The sequence below is a fragment of the Camellia sinensis genome, chromosome 13 (assembly GCF_055761805.1).
Source record: "Camellia sinensis isolate YWXY chromosome 13, ASM5576180v1, whole genome shotgun sequence".
Lineage (NCBI taxonomy): Eukaryota > Viridiplantae > Streptophyta > Magnoliopsida > Ericales > Theaceae > Camellia > Camellia sinensis.
In genome coordinates this window covers 6080906-6098442 of record NC_138973.1, presented here as the reverse complement: position 1 = coordinate 6098442, position 17537 = coordinate 6080906, and the positions used below count along the sequence as shown (strand labels likewise).

The 17537-nt window shown below is 34.5% G+C and overlaps 2 protein-coding genes and 1 long non-coding RNA gene across 4 annotated transcripts; 1 reads left to right on the top strand and 2 right to left on the bottom strand.

The window, feature by feature from the left end:
* Window positions 1-232: 232 nt before the first annotated feature.
* On the bottom strand, window positions 233-12071 carry LOC145805907 (uncharacterized). Of its 2 annotated transcripts, none has more exons than XR_014348184.1 (2): window positions 11670-12071; window positions 233-7195 (listed from the first exon to the last, which is right to left on the bottom strand). It is a non-coding gene; the product is annotated as an uncharacterized LOC145805907 (long non-coding RNA). The 2 variants fall into 2 exon arrangements; XR_014348185.1 differs by having other exon boundaries at window positions 233-7170.
* On the top strand, window positions 427-3830 carry LOC114319087 (aspartyl protease family protein At5g10770). Its single transcript, XM_028266080.2, has 2 exons — window positions 427-616; window positions 2303-3830. The coding sequence occupies exons 1-2, from the start codon at window positions 427-429 to the stop codon at window positions 3586-3588; spliced, it is 1476 nt and encodes a 491-aa protein (XP_028121881.1). The 3' UTR covers window positions 3589-3830.
* A 3339-nt stretch (window positions 12072-15410) lies between the features above and the next one.
* On the bottom strand, window positions 15411-16645 carry LOC145805188 (uncharacterized). The gene is made up of 2 exons (XM_082900246.1): window positions 16423-16645; window positions 15411-16315 (listed from the first exon to the last, which is right to left on the bottom strand). Exons 1-2 carry the CDS (start codon window positions 16643-16645, stop codon window positions 15411-15413), a joined length of 1128 nt encoding a protein of 375 aa, XP_082756372.1.
* Between the last annotated feature and the right edge of the window lie 892 nt (window positions 16646-17537).

Here is a 17537-nt window from a genome sequence, read left to right as displayed (position 1 = left end):
ATTTAACTAGGTTAATTTAGCCAAAAAGTTAGGCCAAATTAAATCTTCTTAAACGACGGCTTAGCCCTCATTTGGTTTTCATTTTGTGGCTAAAAAAGCACAAAAGTCCAAAATAGGCTACATTAGTTAATAAGACAAAATATCACATCCAAACCATAATCATTACCTTTTCTCTCTCACAAAAATTAAAACAATAAAAAAAATCCAAACCAAATAAGGCAAAAAAAAATCATGTTAAAAAAATCCCAACACAAAAAAATTGACTATATTAATCAATATCAGACAAAATTTTAATAACATCGAAAATTTTGTCTTAGGAAGTGGAAGGTTGAGCATCCATTATAAATTTAGTAGTTTTTTACAACACTCATAACACAAGAAGTGCTTTGAAAAATAATATAATCGAGAGAGAGACGCTTTTTGTCAATGATGGCCACTCCAACAGCTTCCTCCATAACCATTAGCTGCCTCTTCTGTGTTTCTCTTTTCCTTCTTCTCTGTTCCTCAAAAAATGATGCTTTGGGTGATGGAGAGAGAAAGGCTATGCAAAGCCACTTTCATACATTTCAAGTCAACTCTCTTTTACCAGCTTCTGTTTGCAGCCCTTCTATCAAAGGTCAATTACATTAACTCTGTCTCTATATATTATCATATCATACCATGTTATATTAAAAATAATGTGCTTAAAAAAAAAAAAAAAAAAAATTCCCTCTCCTTTGAGGTGGAAGGAAAGGGCTTGAGGGTGGCTATGCCGCACCTCAATGTTGAGAAAGTCTTTAGAACGGTGTTTGACGGTCTTACAGTCATACTTTGCACAATTTAATATGGAGTATAACAGTTGTTATATTATCTCCAAAAAATTAAATTAAAAATATTAAGTCTCACTATTTTAACCAATAAAAGTCATAAATTTTCCTTTGCTTATGGAATATGCAATGAAACATCACATGATCGCCCAAGTATGAGACCACAATTGACTTAGATCTCTATCTACTTAAAAATATATATAATTCATTCTCACATACTTTCGTGTATAAAAAAGTTGTTAATGCAATAATTCTTTTGTTTAAAAAAGGGTGATATTAGAAATTTTTTAAATTTATCAACGTAATAAATTTAGGTCTCAAGCATTTTTATAAAATTTTACGTAATTATTTTTAATATTTTGTCCATAAATCTCTCCTAAACAATTCTTCCTACTAATCAAACTGGAACAATTCCATTATCTTTGTATAATTTTTTTTATTTAAATATTTATATTTATAATTAATCAATTACATTAAGTTAATAAAGTTTCATAAATTTATCATACATATAATTTAATATTAGAAAATTTAATCATACAAATAAAATAAAGAATCACTTTTTAACTTAGGTTGTTGAGAAATAATTAATAATATTTTATTTCATTTAATAAGTATGAAACTTCTTAAATTTTAAACAATAGGTTAAAAATAGAAAGTTACCAAACCCAATAACAAATTAATACAATATTAAATAAAAATTAACAAGTTCAAAATATAAAACAACTACAAATTAATATAGATTAAATGCGTTTTTATAGGGTTCTTACAGCCCAGTGGAGGGTAGAAAAAATATATATATATAAATTCATGAAAAAATTTACAATTTTTATTGTTAATATTTATAAAATTTCTCACTGATTTATAATTACTTTTTCAGAACCTCATTGATGTGGTATTTTTTTCTTATTTTTACTCATTATTTCTACTATAAATGAATATGTATTTCTCTTTTCTTTTTTTTCTTTTTTTCTTTTTTTGAAAGATCGGTTATGAATACATCAATATGAGAAATGTGAGAGATTGTCAATTTAAATTCCATAATTCAGTTTTTCATAATCCTTTTTCCCATAATTTGAGATAAAATTGTTATATATATATATATATATATACAATCATTATGCTGTGTTTGGTTAGGGGATTTGGGGAGGGATTTGGAAAGGGAAATGAAAAAGGTAGGTGAAATGTGAATAAAATATGTATACATTTCACATAGTTTCACACACCTTTTCCCTTTCCCTTTTTAAATCTCTCTCTAAATCCCCTAACCAAACACACCATTAGTAATATTATAAGAATGAACTTAGTTATGGTTTTTATTGTTATGTTATTTATAATTTGGTTAAAGTATGATACTATCGGTTAGAGATTTTTTTGACTAAAATAATAATAAAAATAAAATAAATTAAAATAATTAATAAAATAAAAATATTAGATAAAATATATATATATATATATATATATTTTATAACTTTGTTTTATTTTTATTTATTTATCAGATAAGAGGAAAGGGAGGACAGTGTCATTGAAGGTAGTTCACAAGTACGGTCCATGCTCTCATCTACGCCCAGAGAAAACGAGTGCTCCTCCAACACTGACTGAAATTCTGACTCGTGACCAGTCCCGAGTCAACTCAATCCAGTCTCGACTCAGGCAAAACAGTCTAGAAAAGGACTCCTCCTCCTCCAACTCCAAGGCCACAACCACCATCCCTGCGAAGTCGGGCATCCCAATTGGCAGCTTCAACTACATCGTCACAGTCGGACTCGGAACCCCCAAAAAACAGCTATCCCTCGTCTTCGACACAGGCAGCGCTTTCGTCTGGACTCAGTGCAAACCATGCACCGTCTTCTGCTACAAACAAAAACAACCAATCTTCGACCCATCCCACTCAGCAACATACAAAAACATCACCTGTACCTCCCGACAATGCTCTCAGCTTTCCTCCTCCACCAGCACCACCCCTAGTTGCTCAACCAACACCTGCGTCTACGGCATCGGGTACGGCGATGGCTCCACCTCCTTTGGTTTCTTCGCATCCGAAACTCTCACACTGACACCCTCCGATGTTTTCCCCAATTTCCTCTTCGGTTGCGGCGAGAACAACAAAGGTAAATTCGACGGCGAGGCCGGGTTGATCGGACTCGGCCGATCTCGATTGTCTCTCGTCTCACAAATATCTTCCAAATATGGGAATTACTTCTCGTACTGTCTTCCATCAACTCCCAGCTACACCGGATCCCTAACTTTTGGAAAAGGAGGAAGAAGCTCCGCTGGATCATCTCTGCAATTCACTCCATTGCTATCGAAATCGAAAGATCCTTCGTCGTACTACGTCGATATAATCGGAATCAAAGTCGGTGGCAAGACATTATCGATCTCTCAATCGGTGTTCAAGACCCCCGGATCTATAATCGATTCCGGCACCGCCATCACTCGGCTTCCTCCGGCGGCGTACGATGCGTTGAAAACGGCTTTCCGGCAACACATGACGCAATATCGGTTGGGTAAACCCGTGTCGGGATTCGATACATGTTACCGTGTGAAAAAGAACACGACGCTGAAGATACCGAGTATAAGCTTTGTGTTCAGCGGCAACATCGAGGTTGCGATTGACTACTCGGGGATACTCCTTGCAGATTCGTCCAATGCCTGCTTGGCGTTCCTCGGAAATAGTAACTCCTCCGATCTGCTTATTTTCGGAAATGCACAGCAGAAGACGTTGGATGTGGTCTATGATGTTGCAGGTGGGAAGCTGGGGTTTGGCCGTCGAGGTTGTTCTTAAGCTTGCTTAGACCTCTATATCACAAGGACGGAGAATGAGAAAAATAAATCATACGGTGGAGTAATATAAATGGTATGTGTATTATATGAATCCAGCGTTGAATGGCATGTAATTCTAGTCTTATCGTTTGAGCGAATGGTATGTATTGTTTGAATAAATCCTATGAATCCAGAGTTGAATGGTATGTATATGTATTCTTATTGTTTGAATGGAAGGAATGTAAATTAAATTTTTACTATCAAGAATCATGTTGGATCTGGTTTTTTTTTTTTTTTTTTTTAGTTTTCTTAACTTCTAGTTTGATCATGTAATAATTATTCTGGTGTGGAGGGTTGTTTCTCTTCTTTATGTTCGTCTATGGAAACTTTTATCTTTCCTTCTATAGAAATTATTTATCTCTTTTTTGAGATGATCTTGTAATATTGTTGTATGAGATTGGTTCGATTTTACAATGAATATTTTGTTCTTGATCTAAAAAAAAATCATATTACTAGAAATAAAAATTAAGTGTTCATTCAAGTTCTAAATAAAAACTTATAAAATTTTAGATAAATTGTATGATTCTCCTTTGATATTTTTAACAATTACGAAAATCAAACTCTCATGTAATTTTTAAAATTACATCTCATAATATGTCTTCAATAAATTTTATGAAAACAGGTTAATGTTACCTTTTTGGGCCTATTGGTGTAATTTTTTTTTTTTCAAATCATCAACTTGTTTGGCAGTTGAAAAATAGCTAGAAGTAAAATGGTAAAAATGTGAAATCACTTGAATATGTTATCAGCAATTACCTAATAATCTTATAGCCTCCTGTGGCATTATTTTATAGAAAGTTTTTAACTAATAACTTCATGAAAAAATTTATGAGTGGGCAATATTGACCCATCTCTAAAATAATCATGAAACAATAGAGATCATTCACTTGACATATTTTTGTAATTTCATTTACAGAAAACACCACATAAATATTGTCGTAAAGTATTCTGAGGCATTATTTAACAATTTTACTCAATTATGTTTTAAACTTTAGAATCATGAAAAACAAAAGTCACAATCTCATTCTCAAGTTTTTTATCATCTAAGATTAATCCAGATAAATTTTAAAAAATGCAACCAAGCCCAAACCATCACCCCATATGAGCCGAACCAAACCAAAAAATATCGGTTGAGTTTGGAACCAATATTCATAATATATGCAACGAGCCAATTATGCACCAAGCCCAATTCTCATAGCTGGTCTAAGACGAGGTTAAGCCCACATATTCCAAAATAAAAAAAAAAATTTAAACATACATAAAATTTATACAAAAAAAAAAAAAACTTGATAAAAATAATATGGTAACGTCATTATTATAAATAAATTAATCTTTAATGATATTTTGTTTGGAAATGAAAGATCCCCAGTGAACCACATCATTGTATATAAAAATTATGTATGAGCTTTTTATTTATATAGCATTACTCTTTAAATAAGAATAATATTATGGGCCTCAAAAGATTTATTAAATTTTTTAAAGATTTTAATAAATATTTTGGAGTTTCTACTTTTTTTCTTAAAATAATAGGTCTAAAACAAAGTCAAACCCACTTACTTATACAAATGAAAAATATATTAAAATTTATAAACAAAATGGTGTGACTTTTTAGTATTTTTTAAAAAAATTATGTCAATTCTTTCATTTTTCCAGTCCGTCTTGCTGAGATGCATCTAAAAATTACACTTTTTTGAAAAATTCCAAAAAAAAAAAAATAGAATAGTAACCCCCCCCAAAATATAAAAAACTACGATAGCGTTCGGTAGAGTTTTCTAAATATAATTTGAGAATAGAGTTGTATTTTGAATTTATGAGTTTTGGAATTATAATTTGATTGTGAAAAATTTGTTTGATGAATAAGTTTTGAAAAGAGTTTTAAATTGAGTGAGGAATTTTTGATGTGATATATGATATCTAATACAAAAACTTACAACTCATAACCAAACACACAACTCAAAAATCTATTAAAAACTCATAAAAAAATTTTTAAAAAAAACCCAAAAATATTGTTTTATTAAACATATAAAAAAAAAATTGTCATGTTCCGGTTGACCAGCCGGACGACCGGCAGGAAAACCGGTCAGAAGACCGGTTAAGCCAAATTTCATAAAAAAAAAAAAAAATTGAAAATCCCGCTTGACACAGAGTTTTCTGTTAGTTGTGAAAATATAATTTAAAAACCCTATCCAAACATGGTATTAGAGTGTATAGGTAGAATTATAGTTTGAAAACAATTCTAAACACACCCTAAAATACCAGGTAAAGTGAATATGATTCTTTAGCATAACTATTGTTTTACCTCTTGGGGTTGTTTCATGATTGAGTTTCTAAACAATCCATGGCACCTTTGCTTCTGTTCTAATAATGATAGATCAAAGAAAATAATAGGTAGCATTTGGTAGAGTTTTCTAAATATGATTTGAGAATATAATTGTATTTTGAGTTTATAGTTTTCAAATTATGATTTGAGTGTAGAAAATTTGTTTGGTTATGATTTTTGAAAAGAATTTTGAATTAAATTTTGAGTTGAGTGTTGAATTGAGTTTTGAATGTTTGATGTGACATGTTAAATAAGAAAATTGTTTAGTTACGATTTCAAAACTCAATTCAAAAAGTTATGACTCATAACTAGACATATAACTCAAAACTCTATTGATAATCAACACTCATAACCAAACTCTTTTTAAAATTCAATTCAAAAAAATAATTATTAACAAAAAATAATACTCATAACCGAACTCTTTTTAAAATTCAATTCAAAAAATTAATTATTAACAAAAAATAACATATTTTTTTTAATTGAAAATAACTCAAAAAGTTATAACTTATAACCAAACACACAATTCAAAACTCTATTGAAAATTCTATTCAAAACTCATAACCAAACTCTTTTTAACATTCAAATCAAAAAAGAATGTCATTTTGGTTTTAAGAAAAATAATTTTTATACTTAAAAAATATCAAAAACAAATATAATTTTTTCCCACCAAATAACATGTGGCGATTGGCGATTGCAAAAAAAAAAAGAAAAGAAATTACACTGTTCCCAACAACCAGCCGAACTTCTCGGAGGATAACCGAGTAGACCCAAAATTCAAAAATATTGGGTATTTCATATTTTTTCAGAATGGAGAACACGAAAGAGAGAGAGAGAGTAGCTAAACATGAAGGAGAATTACATTTTGAAATGTGTGGTGGAATCACATTTTGAAAACTCTATCTAAACATGAAATTCAAATTAAGGGGTGGTATTACATTTACAAAACACAACCAAACACATATTTTTTTGTCTTTTCTAAATTTTTTTGGATTTTGTTTTTTAAAAAATTATAATTTGTTGGTTCATATTATCAAACTGAATTTAGAAACTTAAATTTTTTTATTTTTTTTTAAATTCACTAAAATTTAAAAAAAAAAATTCAAAAAATAAGTAAACTCCTAGCTAGAACTAACAAAATTATCCCCGAGTGCATGCAAATGTTGGCTTTGCAAGAACCGCGCCAAGGAAGAAGATCCAATCTACCATCAAGGAAGAAGATCCAATCTACCACCAAGGAAGAAGATCCAATCTACCATCAACCGAGAAGTTATTGGTTAGTCTTGGGATATTGCCATGTGGTGCTTTAATAGTATAGTAATTAGTGGAGAGGTGAGGCTCACAAATTTTTATTAAGTGATTGGGATATTGCCATGTGGTGCTTTAATAATATAGTAATTAGTGGAGAGGTGAGGCTCACAAATTTTTATTAAGTGATTAAAAAACATGAGGTGCCATTGTAAATTATGATTGACATAAATTATAACCACTTGACGTTCCAAGACCAACCAATATTTTTTTCCATCAATCAGGTTGGTCCATCATCAAGAAGTCCAATCCATAGACCACCATTTATTGATATTATTACACCTTTTTTTTTTAATCTTAATGAGAGTATTTCCAGCTATTTATCATTTTTTTCATCAAATTTAAGTAAAAAAAAGACAAGTTCCTTGATTTGATATTAGCCGCTCTAATGGTGCACTATAACTTTCATCAAAAGACAGTAGATGTCTAGAGGGATGACCGGCCGGTTGATTGACCGGTCAACCAGAGAAGGAAATTATTTTATTTTATTTTATTTTGTTTGCGGCTGTTCTATCTCAAAGACTCCAACTTCTGTACCAAAAGCATTACTGTTTTATCTCTCACTCTTGTTTTCTCCCTCCAACCCTCCTCTGTTCTCATTTCCCTTTCTGCATATCACAAATTGAAAACTCTTACTTCCAAATTCTCTTCTCAATTTTTTTTTTCAATCTTTCTGTATCGTGATCTTTGCAAAGTGAATGAAACGCGATTTAAAAATTCACCAAATCCACTACCCACTTACTTAAATGTCTATTTTTTGAAACACCATTTTTCTCTCCTCCTCCGCTGTGAGCGACGGAGACGAAGGTTCTTTTCATTCTCAGTTCTATTCCATCAATGATGGGTCGTGCGACGATTATGGGTCTGATCTTGAGGCTAAAATTGTTTCGGATTCTCTGAGGTTTTCCTCAGCGGCAGACTCAGATTGCTCCGCTGATATCGAAAATGGGGTTCGTGAAATCAAGGTTCATTTGCGGAGAATAGAGAGAGATTGTCGAATTTGTCAACTCAGTTTGGAGAGTACTAATCCAGAGAATACCTCTGTTCATGCTTATCTTCTTGAGCCAGTGAATACCTCTACATTAGGAAACACAACAGTAATGAAAAGATTCCATTTACATCTCTTTCCTATCATTCATCTGTTGAACTATGTAGCTTGAAGGTTCAGCCTTCACTCTTTTCCTCACTGAGTTTGTTTTCTCAAAAAAAAAAATACAGAGGTGGTCAACCGGGTGGCTAACCTCCTAATGTAAAATTTTTACAAAATTTTGCTTGAGATGATCATTCGGAGGTCGTCTGGTAGGTCCACACTCAACGGCTATGCACAGTAAATTGTTAAAAGGTGCAATCCATCCTCAATTTGATGAAAGTTTTGCCTCGTTCTCAATTTGATATCATTTTAGTGAAATCATTAAAGAGATAAAAATAATCTTTTTTTATCAAATTTGAATATGGTGATCAATCTGATTCACAATTGAAGATGGTCTGATAGATTGTAGAGGGTCTGATAGACGTAGAATTGTAAAATTCACCATTCAAAATCAATAATTTATAATGCTCCAATTATATTACGCCCAGACGCAATACGTATGACACCAACATGGATTTAGAAGTAGACCTTTTTTTATTTTTTTGGGGGGTCATCCTAAAAGCAACCACACTAGGGTGTCACTAATGATGTCAATTGATTACCAATAAAAAAATAATTCATTTGGTTTGGTTTTGAAATCATAATTTGAGTTTTGTGGTGTATTTTGAGTTTAAAATTTTTGAAATTAGTTTTGAAAAGAAAAAATTTATTTGGTTATCAATTTTGAAAAGAGTTTTGAGTTGTATTTTGAAATTTTTTGAGTTTAATTTTTTAAAATATTTTAAAATTTTCTCAATTTGATTTTTTCAGGATAAATATTTTTTATTGTAAATATTTATTTATTTATTTTAATGTGTGTTGTATTTACTATATTTGTACGTTGTATTTTTTAAAATATTTAATAATTTAAACAAATTATTTTTTATATTAAATATATAATTTTTAATTTAAATATTTTTTATTTTTTTATTTTAAATATTTTATTTTGTTTTCAAATATTTTTTAATATTTTAAATTTTTTTTGAATATTTGTTTATTTATTTTTTTACAAATTTAATATTTTTAAATTTAAAAAAAAAATTGAATCGCTCATATATATCTAATCATAACAAATTATTTGGCCAAAATACTTTATAAAAACAACAAAATATTTTTCTTTCAAAAAATAAAAAATAATTTTAAATAACAAAATTTAAAAAAAAAAATTGGTTTTAAAAATAGTGTTTTGAAAAAAAATTTAAATTTTAAAAAGAATTTTAAATTAAATATTTTATTATTATTTGTAAATTTTTTTAATTACAATCACGATTCTAAAATTAAACTAAACACTGTCACACAAGAGTGTCACTAATGATATCAATTGATTTCCAATAAAAAAATAATGTTTCCCACTGTGGGAGTCACCACTCATACTAATGGACCACATTGGAGCAATTGAGATTTTATTGCTATGATATTCTAGTTTCATTATTTATTTTTTATTTTTTTATTTTTTTGGTGGGTGACTTTCATGGTCACGTAATCAATTAGGGTATACTATGGGATTTATAGGGTTAATCACGGGTCTCGTTTCGATGGTTTGAACCGTTCAATATGTAGAACTCGTCGATTATTTAATATTTGTAAAAAATCCCGTTGATTGGATATTAGTAGCCCGTTGATTGAAATACATTTTTCTTAATAATTTATTTTAAAATCATATTTATCATTAAATAAAAATGTGTTCTGATAAAAAAACTACCGATATCCGATCAATGTGATTTTTTGTAGGCTTAAAATACTAAACACGTTGTACATATTTAACGGTTTGGATTAACAAAACAAAACCCATAATGTGTCTTAAAAGTCCAACAATACGCTCCAATCTACTATATGAACTGCAAAGCAAAAATCTATTCTTAATTTATAATGCTCCAATTATGGCCTCGTTTGGAAAGTGGCTATTTTAGTAGGCTATTTGGCTTTTTGGTTATTTTAGTAGGCTATTTTAGTTTTTGTGTTTGGGAAGATGAGATGAATTTTTAGTTGAGTTGTTGTATTGGAAAGTGTGTTGAAATGATGTTTGAATTTAAAATGACAAATTTGTCCCTGAATTATAATTTTTTAAAATGATGTAAATGGGTAAAATGGTAATTTAGCCGTTGATGATGACTTTTGAGGCTGTGACAGTGTACACTGTCCGGGCTGCAGCCTATTTTTTTTTTAAAACCTATGAACAGTGTTGCTTTTAGGCTTTTTTCTCAAATGAGGCTATAATAGTTTCATTTTCGGCTTCCCAAACATTGCCTATGAGTAATGATTAACTAGAGTTCTAATTTGAACGCTAACGATGTGACATAGAAAAAGAAATTAAAAATAAATAAACAAACAAACATACATAAAATCACATCACATAATATATTCTATAATTAGAGTTCCTCTTACAGTTTTAAAATTGAAAAATGCTTTGGAGCTTTAATTTTTAAGCTTTAAAGGTAGCTCTAGTGAGTTGGCAGTGGACTCCACCCCACAGCGATGTGATGTTTTGGTCTTGATTTGTTCTTATTTTATTTTTTTTGTTCATTATCATGTCATTAATGTTCTATTAGAACACCAAAATTAGTGACCTAAATCATTGTTGTTTAAAATTAGAGCCCACAATCATTCTCGTTCCAATTATATTACGCACAAACGCAATATGTCTGACACCAGCATGGGTCTAGGAGTATTTTTTTTTTTTGTTTTTTTTTTTGGTCATCCTAAAGCAACCACAGAAGAGTGTCACTGAAAGTATCTCTAATGGAGCTATTAAAGAAGTTGCCAAAATTATAATTTAATAAGAGTAAAAATAAAATAAAAAAGAGTTTTCAATGACATGTTATTCCTCCTGTCAAATATAGGAGACGTCATTTCTGTTATCAAATTTAACAGGAGATTTGCCATTTATCAAACATGCCACATTATCAAAAATAACAAATTTTGGCTCCAAAGCAGTTGATTCTCTCCCAAAAAAAATCTCCCAAAATGTTAGAAGTTTTTTATTTTATTTTTTTTTATTTACAACGAAATTCACCATATTTTGTAAAAAACAGAATTCGTTTATTTATTATGTTTCTTCAATTCTTTTTTAATGAAAACAAATTTCACCAATTTCTGCATTTTCCAGACACAAAATTCACAAATTTCATAATGAAAGAACAAGAACTTGTTTCAAGAATTTCACAAATTTCGATCAAGAACAAATTACAAATTTCACAAATGTCAACAATTTCCGAATGACCAGTCAACAATTTCAAAAAATTTATATAAATTTCTGAAGCAATTTGAAACGAATTTAGAAGATAAATACCTGGATTCCAGCATGATTTATGAACTTTCTCTTCATTCAACCTCTATCGACCTCTAGGGCTTGATCTTCATCCACTTGTAGGGCTCATTCCCAGACCGATCGAGCTTCATTGAAGGCCAAACACTGGTGTTCCATCGAAGTCGGCGATCGACGATCAACGTTGGTGGTAGTGATCGAAATCAGAGAGAAAGAGAGAGAGAGAGAGAGAGAGAGAGAGAGAGAGAGAGAGATAGCCGATCGGTTTTGCCGATCGGTGCTGGTGGAGATGATGATCAAATGAAGATGGGGACAAAGGAGGTCGACTGCGATGGGTGGTTCAGGAAGAAGATAGGGATGGAGAGAGAGAGAGAGAGAGAGACTCAGCCTAGATGAAAATAAGAGTTTGCAGATGTAAAAAGTTGAAGAATATTACGTAGAGCCAATCTCAGCCGTTGGATTATGAAATCATCCAATGGTTTAGATGGTGTCTTAAAATGCAAATTTATAAAAATTTATTATTTATGGTGTTTTGGATGCTCAGCCTTGATTATTGCTTGCTTCATAATTTATGAAAATTTATGAGAATTTATTAAATGTTTTCTAATTTTTTATATTTATTTAGTCGCGTAAAATGTAAATATTTAATTTATTTTACAATTTTTTTTATAAAGGTCATAAAAGGAAAAAAAATAAATTATAAAAAATTCACTAAAAAAAATATATCCAAATAAACTTACAAAATTAGAGGAAAATTTGGTTAAGATTTACTAAAATAATATATGACCATTAGATCACTATTGCTATAATCTGACAATTTACTATTATTTATTATCAAATTAAAATAATAACAATACTATTACAGTAAATATCATTAGAAAAACTTTAATGGTGTCAATTGATTACCAATAAAAAAATAATGTTTTCCACTGTGGAAGTCACCACTCACACTAAAGGACCATATTGGAGGAATTGAGATTTTGTTGCTATGACAGGCTAGTTTCATTATTTATTATTTATTATTATTTTTTTTTTTGGTGGGTGACTTTTTTTTTTTTTTTTTTTTTTGGATAAATAACCAAACTTTATAAAAAGCATCAAGAAGATGCAAAGAATACAAGAAATGGCCTCAAGAGCCCATCGAAACTAACAAATCAAATTCTTCACAAAGAAAAATGCTTCATACCACTAATTTAGCATCACTAATGCATCACTAATGATGTGGCATCATGTGGACCCCACCACTGATGTGATAGTTTGGCCTTTGTTTTATTTTATTTTTTTTTCTTTACATTGCCACATCATTAGTGGTATTTTTAGAGTTTCAAATTTAGTGCTCTAAATCACCACTCCTTCACAAAATCTGTAAAAGTCAATACATCTGGATCCACTAATCCTGTCACCCAACTATACAGAACAGTAAGAAGGCGCCTCTCTAACCAAGTGATGGAATGAGCGACCCCATGAAACACCCGCTTGTTTCACTCCAACCAAATCAGCCAAAGTAAACAGTGTAAGGCAAGAATCCAAGCCTTTTAACGCCTCTGCTCCACCCTCCCCCCAACCCAACTCTGCAAAACTGCAAACAAAGAACCCGGTTGAACCCAAACCAGCCCAAACATTGCCACCATAAGCATCTAAAGACGAGAAGAGACCGAACAATGAATAAGCAAATGGTCAATCGATTCTGCATCATGACCGCACAAGCAACACCAATTCACCAAAATATGCCCACGACGAATCAAATTATCAATAGTCAAGATATGACCCAAACTCGCTGTCCACACAAAGAAGGCAACCTTGAATGGCGTGCCTGGCACCCAAACACTCTTCCACGGATAGACGAATGTGCCATCAACAACACACTTATCCTCAACAAGCGCCCCATAGAACGAAGACACCGTAAAAATACTTTTGGCCCTAGGACAATCTCAAACCAAGGCATCATTATCCGCATGTCCAAGATGTAGACCATATAAAAAACCAAGGAGATCCACTAATTGATCTAGCTCCCAGTCTTGGACATGACGACGCAACTGCACGTTCCACACCCTCAATTGCCCCTCCCCAACCCGCCCAGTACTCACCAACACCTCAGAATTCGCAGCAATAACAAATATCAAAGGAAAACGAAACTCTAAAGACAAGTCACCACACCACCTATCCCGCCAAAATCGAACTCTATCCCCTACACCAATTTTGAACCTCACGTGCCGCCAAAACACTTCGGGGACCCAACCAAATACCTTTCCATAACCCGGAACCATGAGAATGACCCACCCGTCCCGAGCACCACACCCCCTAACCACACCAAACTTAGCAACCACCACCCGCCTCCAAAGCCACTCACTTTCCTCTACGAAACGCCACAGTCACTTCCCTAACAAGGCCAAATTAAACAAGACCAACCTCCGAACCCCCAATCCCCCTTGCTCCTTAGACCGGTAAATCCGATCCCAAGACACCAAATGATAATGACCACCCTCACCCCACAAAAAGTCGCTTTGCAATTTCTCAATCCGCCTTGCTACAGAGACCAGGATCACATGAACAGACATAAAATAGGTAGGGATACTCGACAGAACACTTTTAATCAATATAAGCCGCCCTCCATTCGACAAATACTGACGTTGCCACCCTGCCAACCGACGACGCACCCGATCCACCACTCATTCCCAAATCCCTGTCGCTTTAAAAGGAGCCCCCAAAGGCAAGCCCAAATATGTGACAGGTAACGATACCACTTTGCACCCCAAAATGGCTGCCAAAACCGATGACCTCGCCACTTGCCCCACTGAAATTAATTCTGATTTTGCTAAATTAACCCGAAGCCCGGACACTGCCTCAAAACACAACAACACACATCTCAAATGTCCAATCTGGACCTCTTCCGCATCACAAAAAGTAAGCACATCATCTGCATAAAACAAATGAGACACCATCACATTCCCCGGAGCCACTCCTACCTCAAATCCATTCAGCAAACCTGCTTGCACCGCCCTTGCCAACAAACGCCCCAAAGCTTCCATAACTAGAATAAACAACAGAGGAGATAAAGGATTACCCTACCGCAGCCCGCGATGAGTCGGGAAAAATCCTGCCAGGGAGCCATTAACCAAAACTAACATTCGCACAGTAAAAATGCAAAACAAAATCCAACGCCGCCACTTCGCCTCAAATTGCATTCTCTCCAACAAATACATCAAAAATTCCCAATTCACATTATCGTAGGCCTTCTCAATATCTAATTTACAAATAATCCCCTCTTTCCCTTGACACAACCGCGAATCCACACATTCATTCACCACTAAAACCGCATCTAAAATTTGCCTACCCCCCACAAAAGCATTCTGGGATTCCGATACCACCCCTACTAACACCTCGCGTAAACGATTTGCCAAAAATTTAGCCAACACCTTATACACACTCCCTAGAAGACTAATAAGCCGAAAGCCCCTAATGTCCTCCCCCCTCCTTATTGGGAATCAAGGCAAGAAATGTAGCATTAAGACTTTTTTCAAATTCGCCTGACTGATGAAACTGCTCAAACATAGCTGTCACCTCCAACTTCACCACCCCCCAACAGTGTTGAAAAAATGAAATAGTGAACCCATCCGGACGAGGCACCTTATCCCTAAGCATACTTTGCAAAGCCTTAAACACTTCATCTTCTGTAAATGGCCTTTCTAGAGAAGTACATTCTTCATATGAAATTACATCAAAACTTACCCCATCCAAACCCGGACGCCACTCCTTCCCTACGAACTAAAATAAATGCTCATAAAAACCCACAATACATGCCTTGACCTCTTCTAAGGATGAAAACTCCACCCCATTTACTCGAATCCGACCAATTTGATTAACTCGCCGGTGAGCATTCGTCATACGATGGAGAAACTTAGTGTTACGGTCACCATCCTTCAACCACAGACATCTAGACTTCTGGTGGAAACTAATCTCCTCCATGTGTGCAATGTGACCAAATTCCTGCCGAACTTCCTCCCGGCGAACCACATCAACCTCAGACAACACCTCACTACCTTGTTTCTCCTCCAACGCCTGCAAAGCTTCTAAGGCTCTAGCCTTCTGCCCCTCCAATTGCCCAAAAACCTCCCTATTCCATATCTTCAAATCTAACTTAAGGAGTATTAATTTTTTTGCTAACCGTGAACTAGGCAATCCTGCCACATTGTAAGTCACCCACCAGCCTTTAACCATCTCCACAAAGCCCTTAGATTGTAACCACATGTTCTCAAACCGAAAAGGCAACGGACCACTTCTAATACCTCTACTATCCAACAATATTGGCCAATGATCTGAAGTTGGACGTTGTAACGTTGGATGTTGTAACAGCCATTGAGTTGTCTGAAAGAAATGCTCCTCCCAATCCCCTGTGACCAGAAATCTATCAATTCGAGACATAGCTCCACCCCCAGACCAAGTGAAACCACCGCCTTGAAGCTGAAAATCTACCAATTCCATATCATTAATGAAAGAAGAAAGACGCCGCATTGAACCCCTCCCCGAGAAAGCCCCCAATTTCTCCTCCAAACACCGAACTACATTGAAATCCCTACCCACATACCACGGGACCCCCCGGCGATAAACAATAATCTGTAGCTCCTCCCAAAAGCTTGGTCTCTCTACTCCCCGAATTGGCCCATAAACCCCTGTGAAGGCCCATGCAAAATCATCCTCTACACATCGAAAGAGGCAAGACAAAGAAAAAACCCCCCCAATTCTACATCCTCCTTTACCACCACTCGTTGATCCTAACATAGAAGAACATCCCCAGCCGCCCCCAGTGCAGGGAGGAAATCCCAGGCCACAAATCTACCACCCCAAAGATCCCGAACTACCGCCCCCTCAACACAGTCCATCTTTGTTTCCTGAAGACAAACAACATCTGCCTGTGCACTTCTAAGGACGGATTTCACCAAAACTCGCTTTCCCTTGTCATTCAATCCTCGCACATTCCAAGACAAAAATTTTAACCGCATGATAACAACAATGGCTGATCACGTCCTCGTCTGGTACATCGCACTCCACCTCCCTGAGACCGGTCATAATTAACAGTATATTCTAACCTACGTTATTCCCTAGCATTTTTGTCATTATGGCTAGCCGAAGCCATCCCTTGCTGAAGAGGAACCTCACCTCTCCAAGATTCCTCTAATGCCAAAAATAGTCTCAAAGCTTCTTCTTCATGGCCCTCAAAAGAAACCCCCAGTAATTGGCTTACCTCATTAATTCGAGACAAAACCCAAGCAGAAACCTCTTCTGGCACCGGTATATTAACATCTAAACCAACAGTAACACTGTCAAGCTCAACCTCGTCTGAACCAATCTCCCCATTCACACCAAGCTCCACAGCCACCTCATCCGAACCTGCCTCAGGCCTAACCACCATGGCCAACTCATCCATCATATTAGACCAACGATTTTCATCACCTACAGGTTGCTGCAGTTGCGATTTCGAAAGCCCGGCTAGACTAGGCCGCTGTTCCGTCACCTCGCCAACATGCCGCTCCACACCCTCTAAAACTGAAGGAACATCAACAACACCACCAGACAACAGCGGTGGACCAGTCGGCACCCTCTCGACAATACCCATCGAGTCACGCACCACCGGCGAAGACCCGTCATTTGGGCTTGGACCTAACCCAGCTATCAGCGAAGAGGAAACCCGACTGCACCGCTCCACTCCCTCTAAATCTGAAGGAACATCAACAACGATAGCAAACGACGGCAGTGGACCAGTGGTCACCCTCTCGGTAATACCCATCGAGTCATGCACCACCGGCGATGACCCATCATCTGGTCTTGGACCTAACCCAGCTTTCAGCGAAGAGAAAACCCGACTGAGAACTGGGTTTGCATGGGCTTCCACAA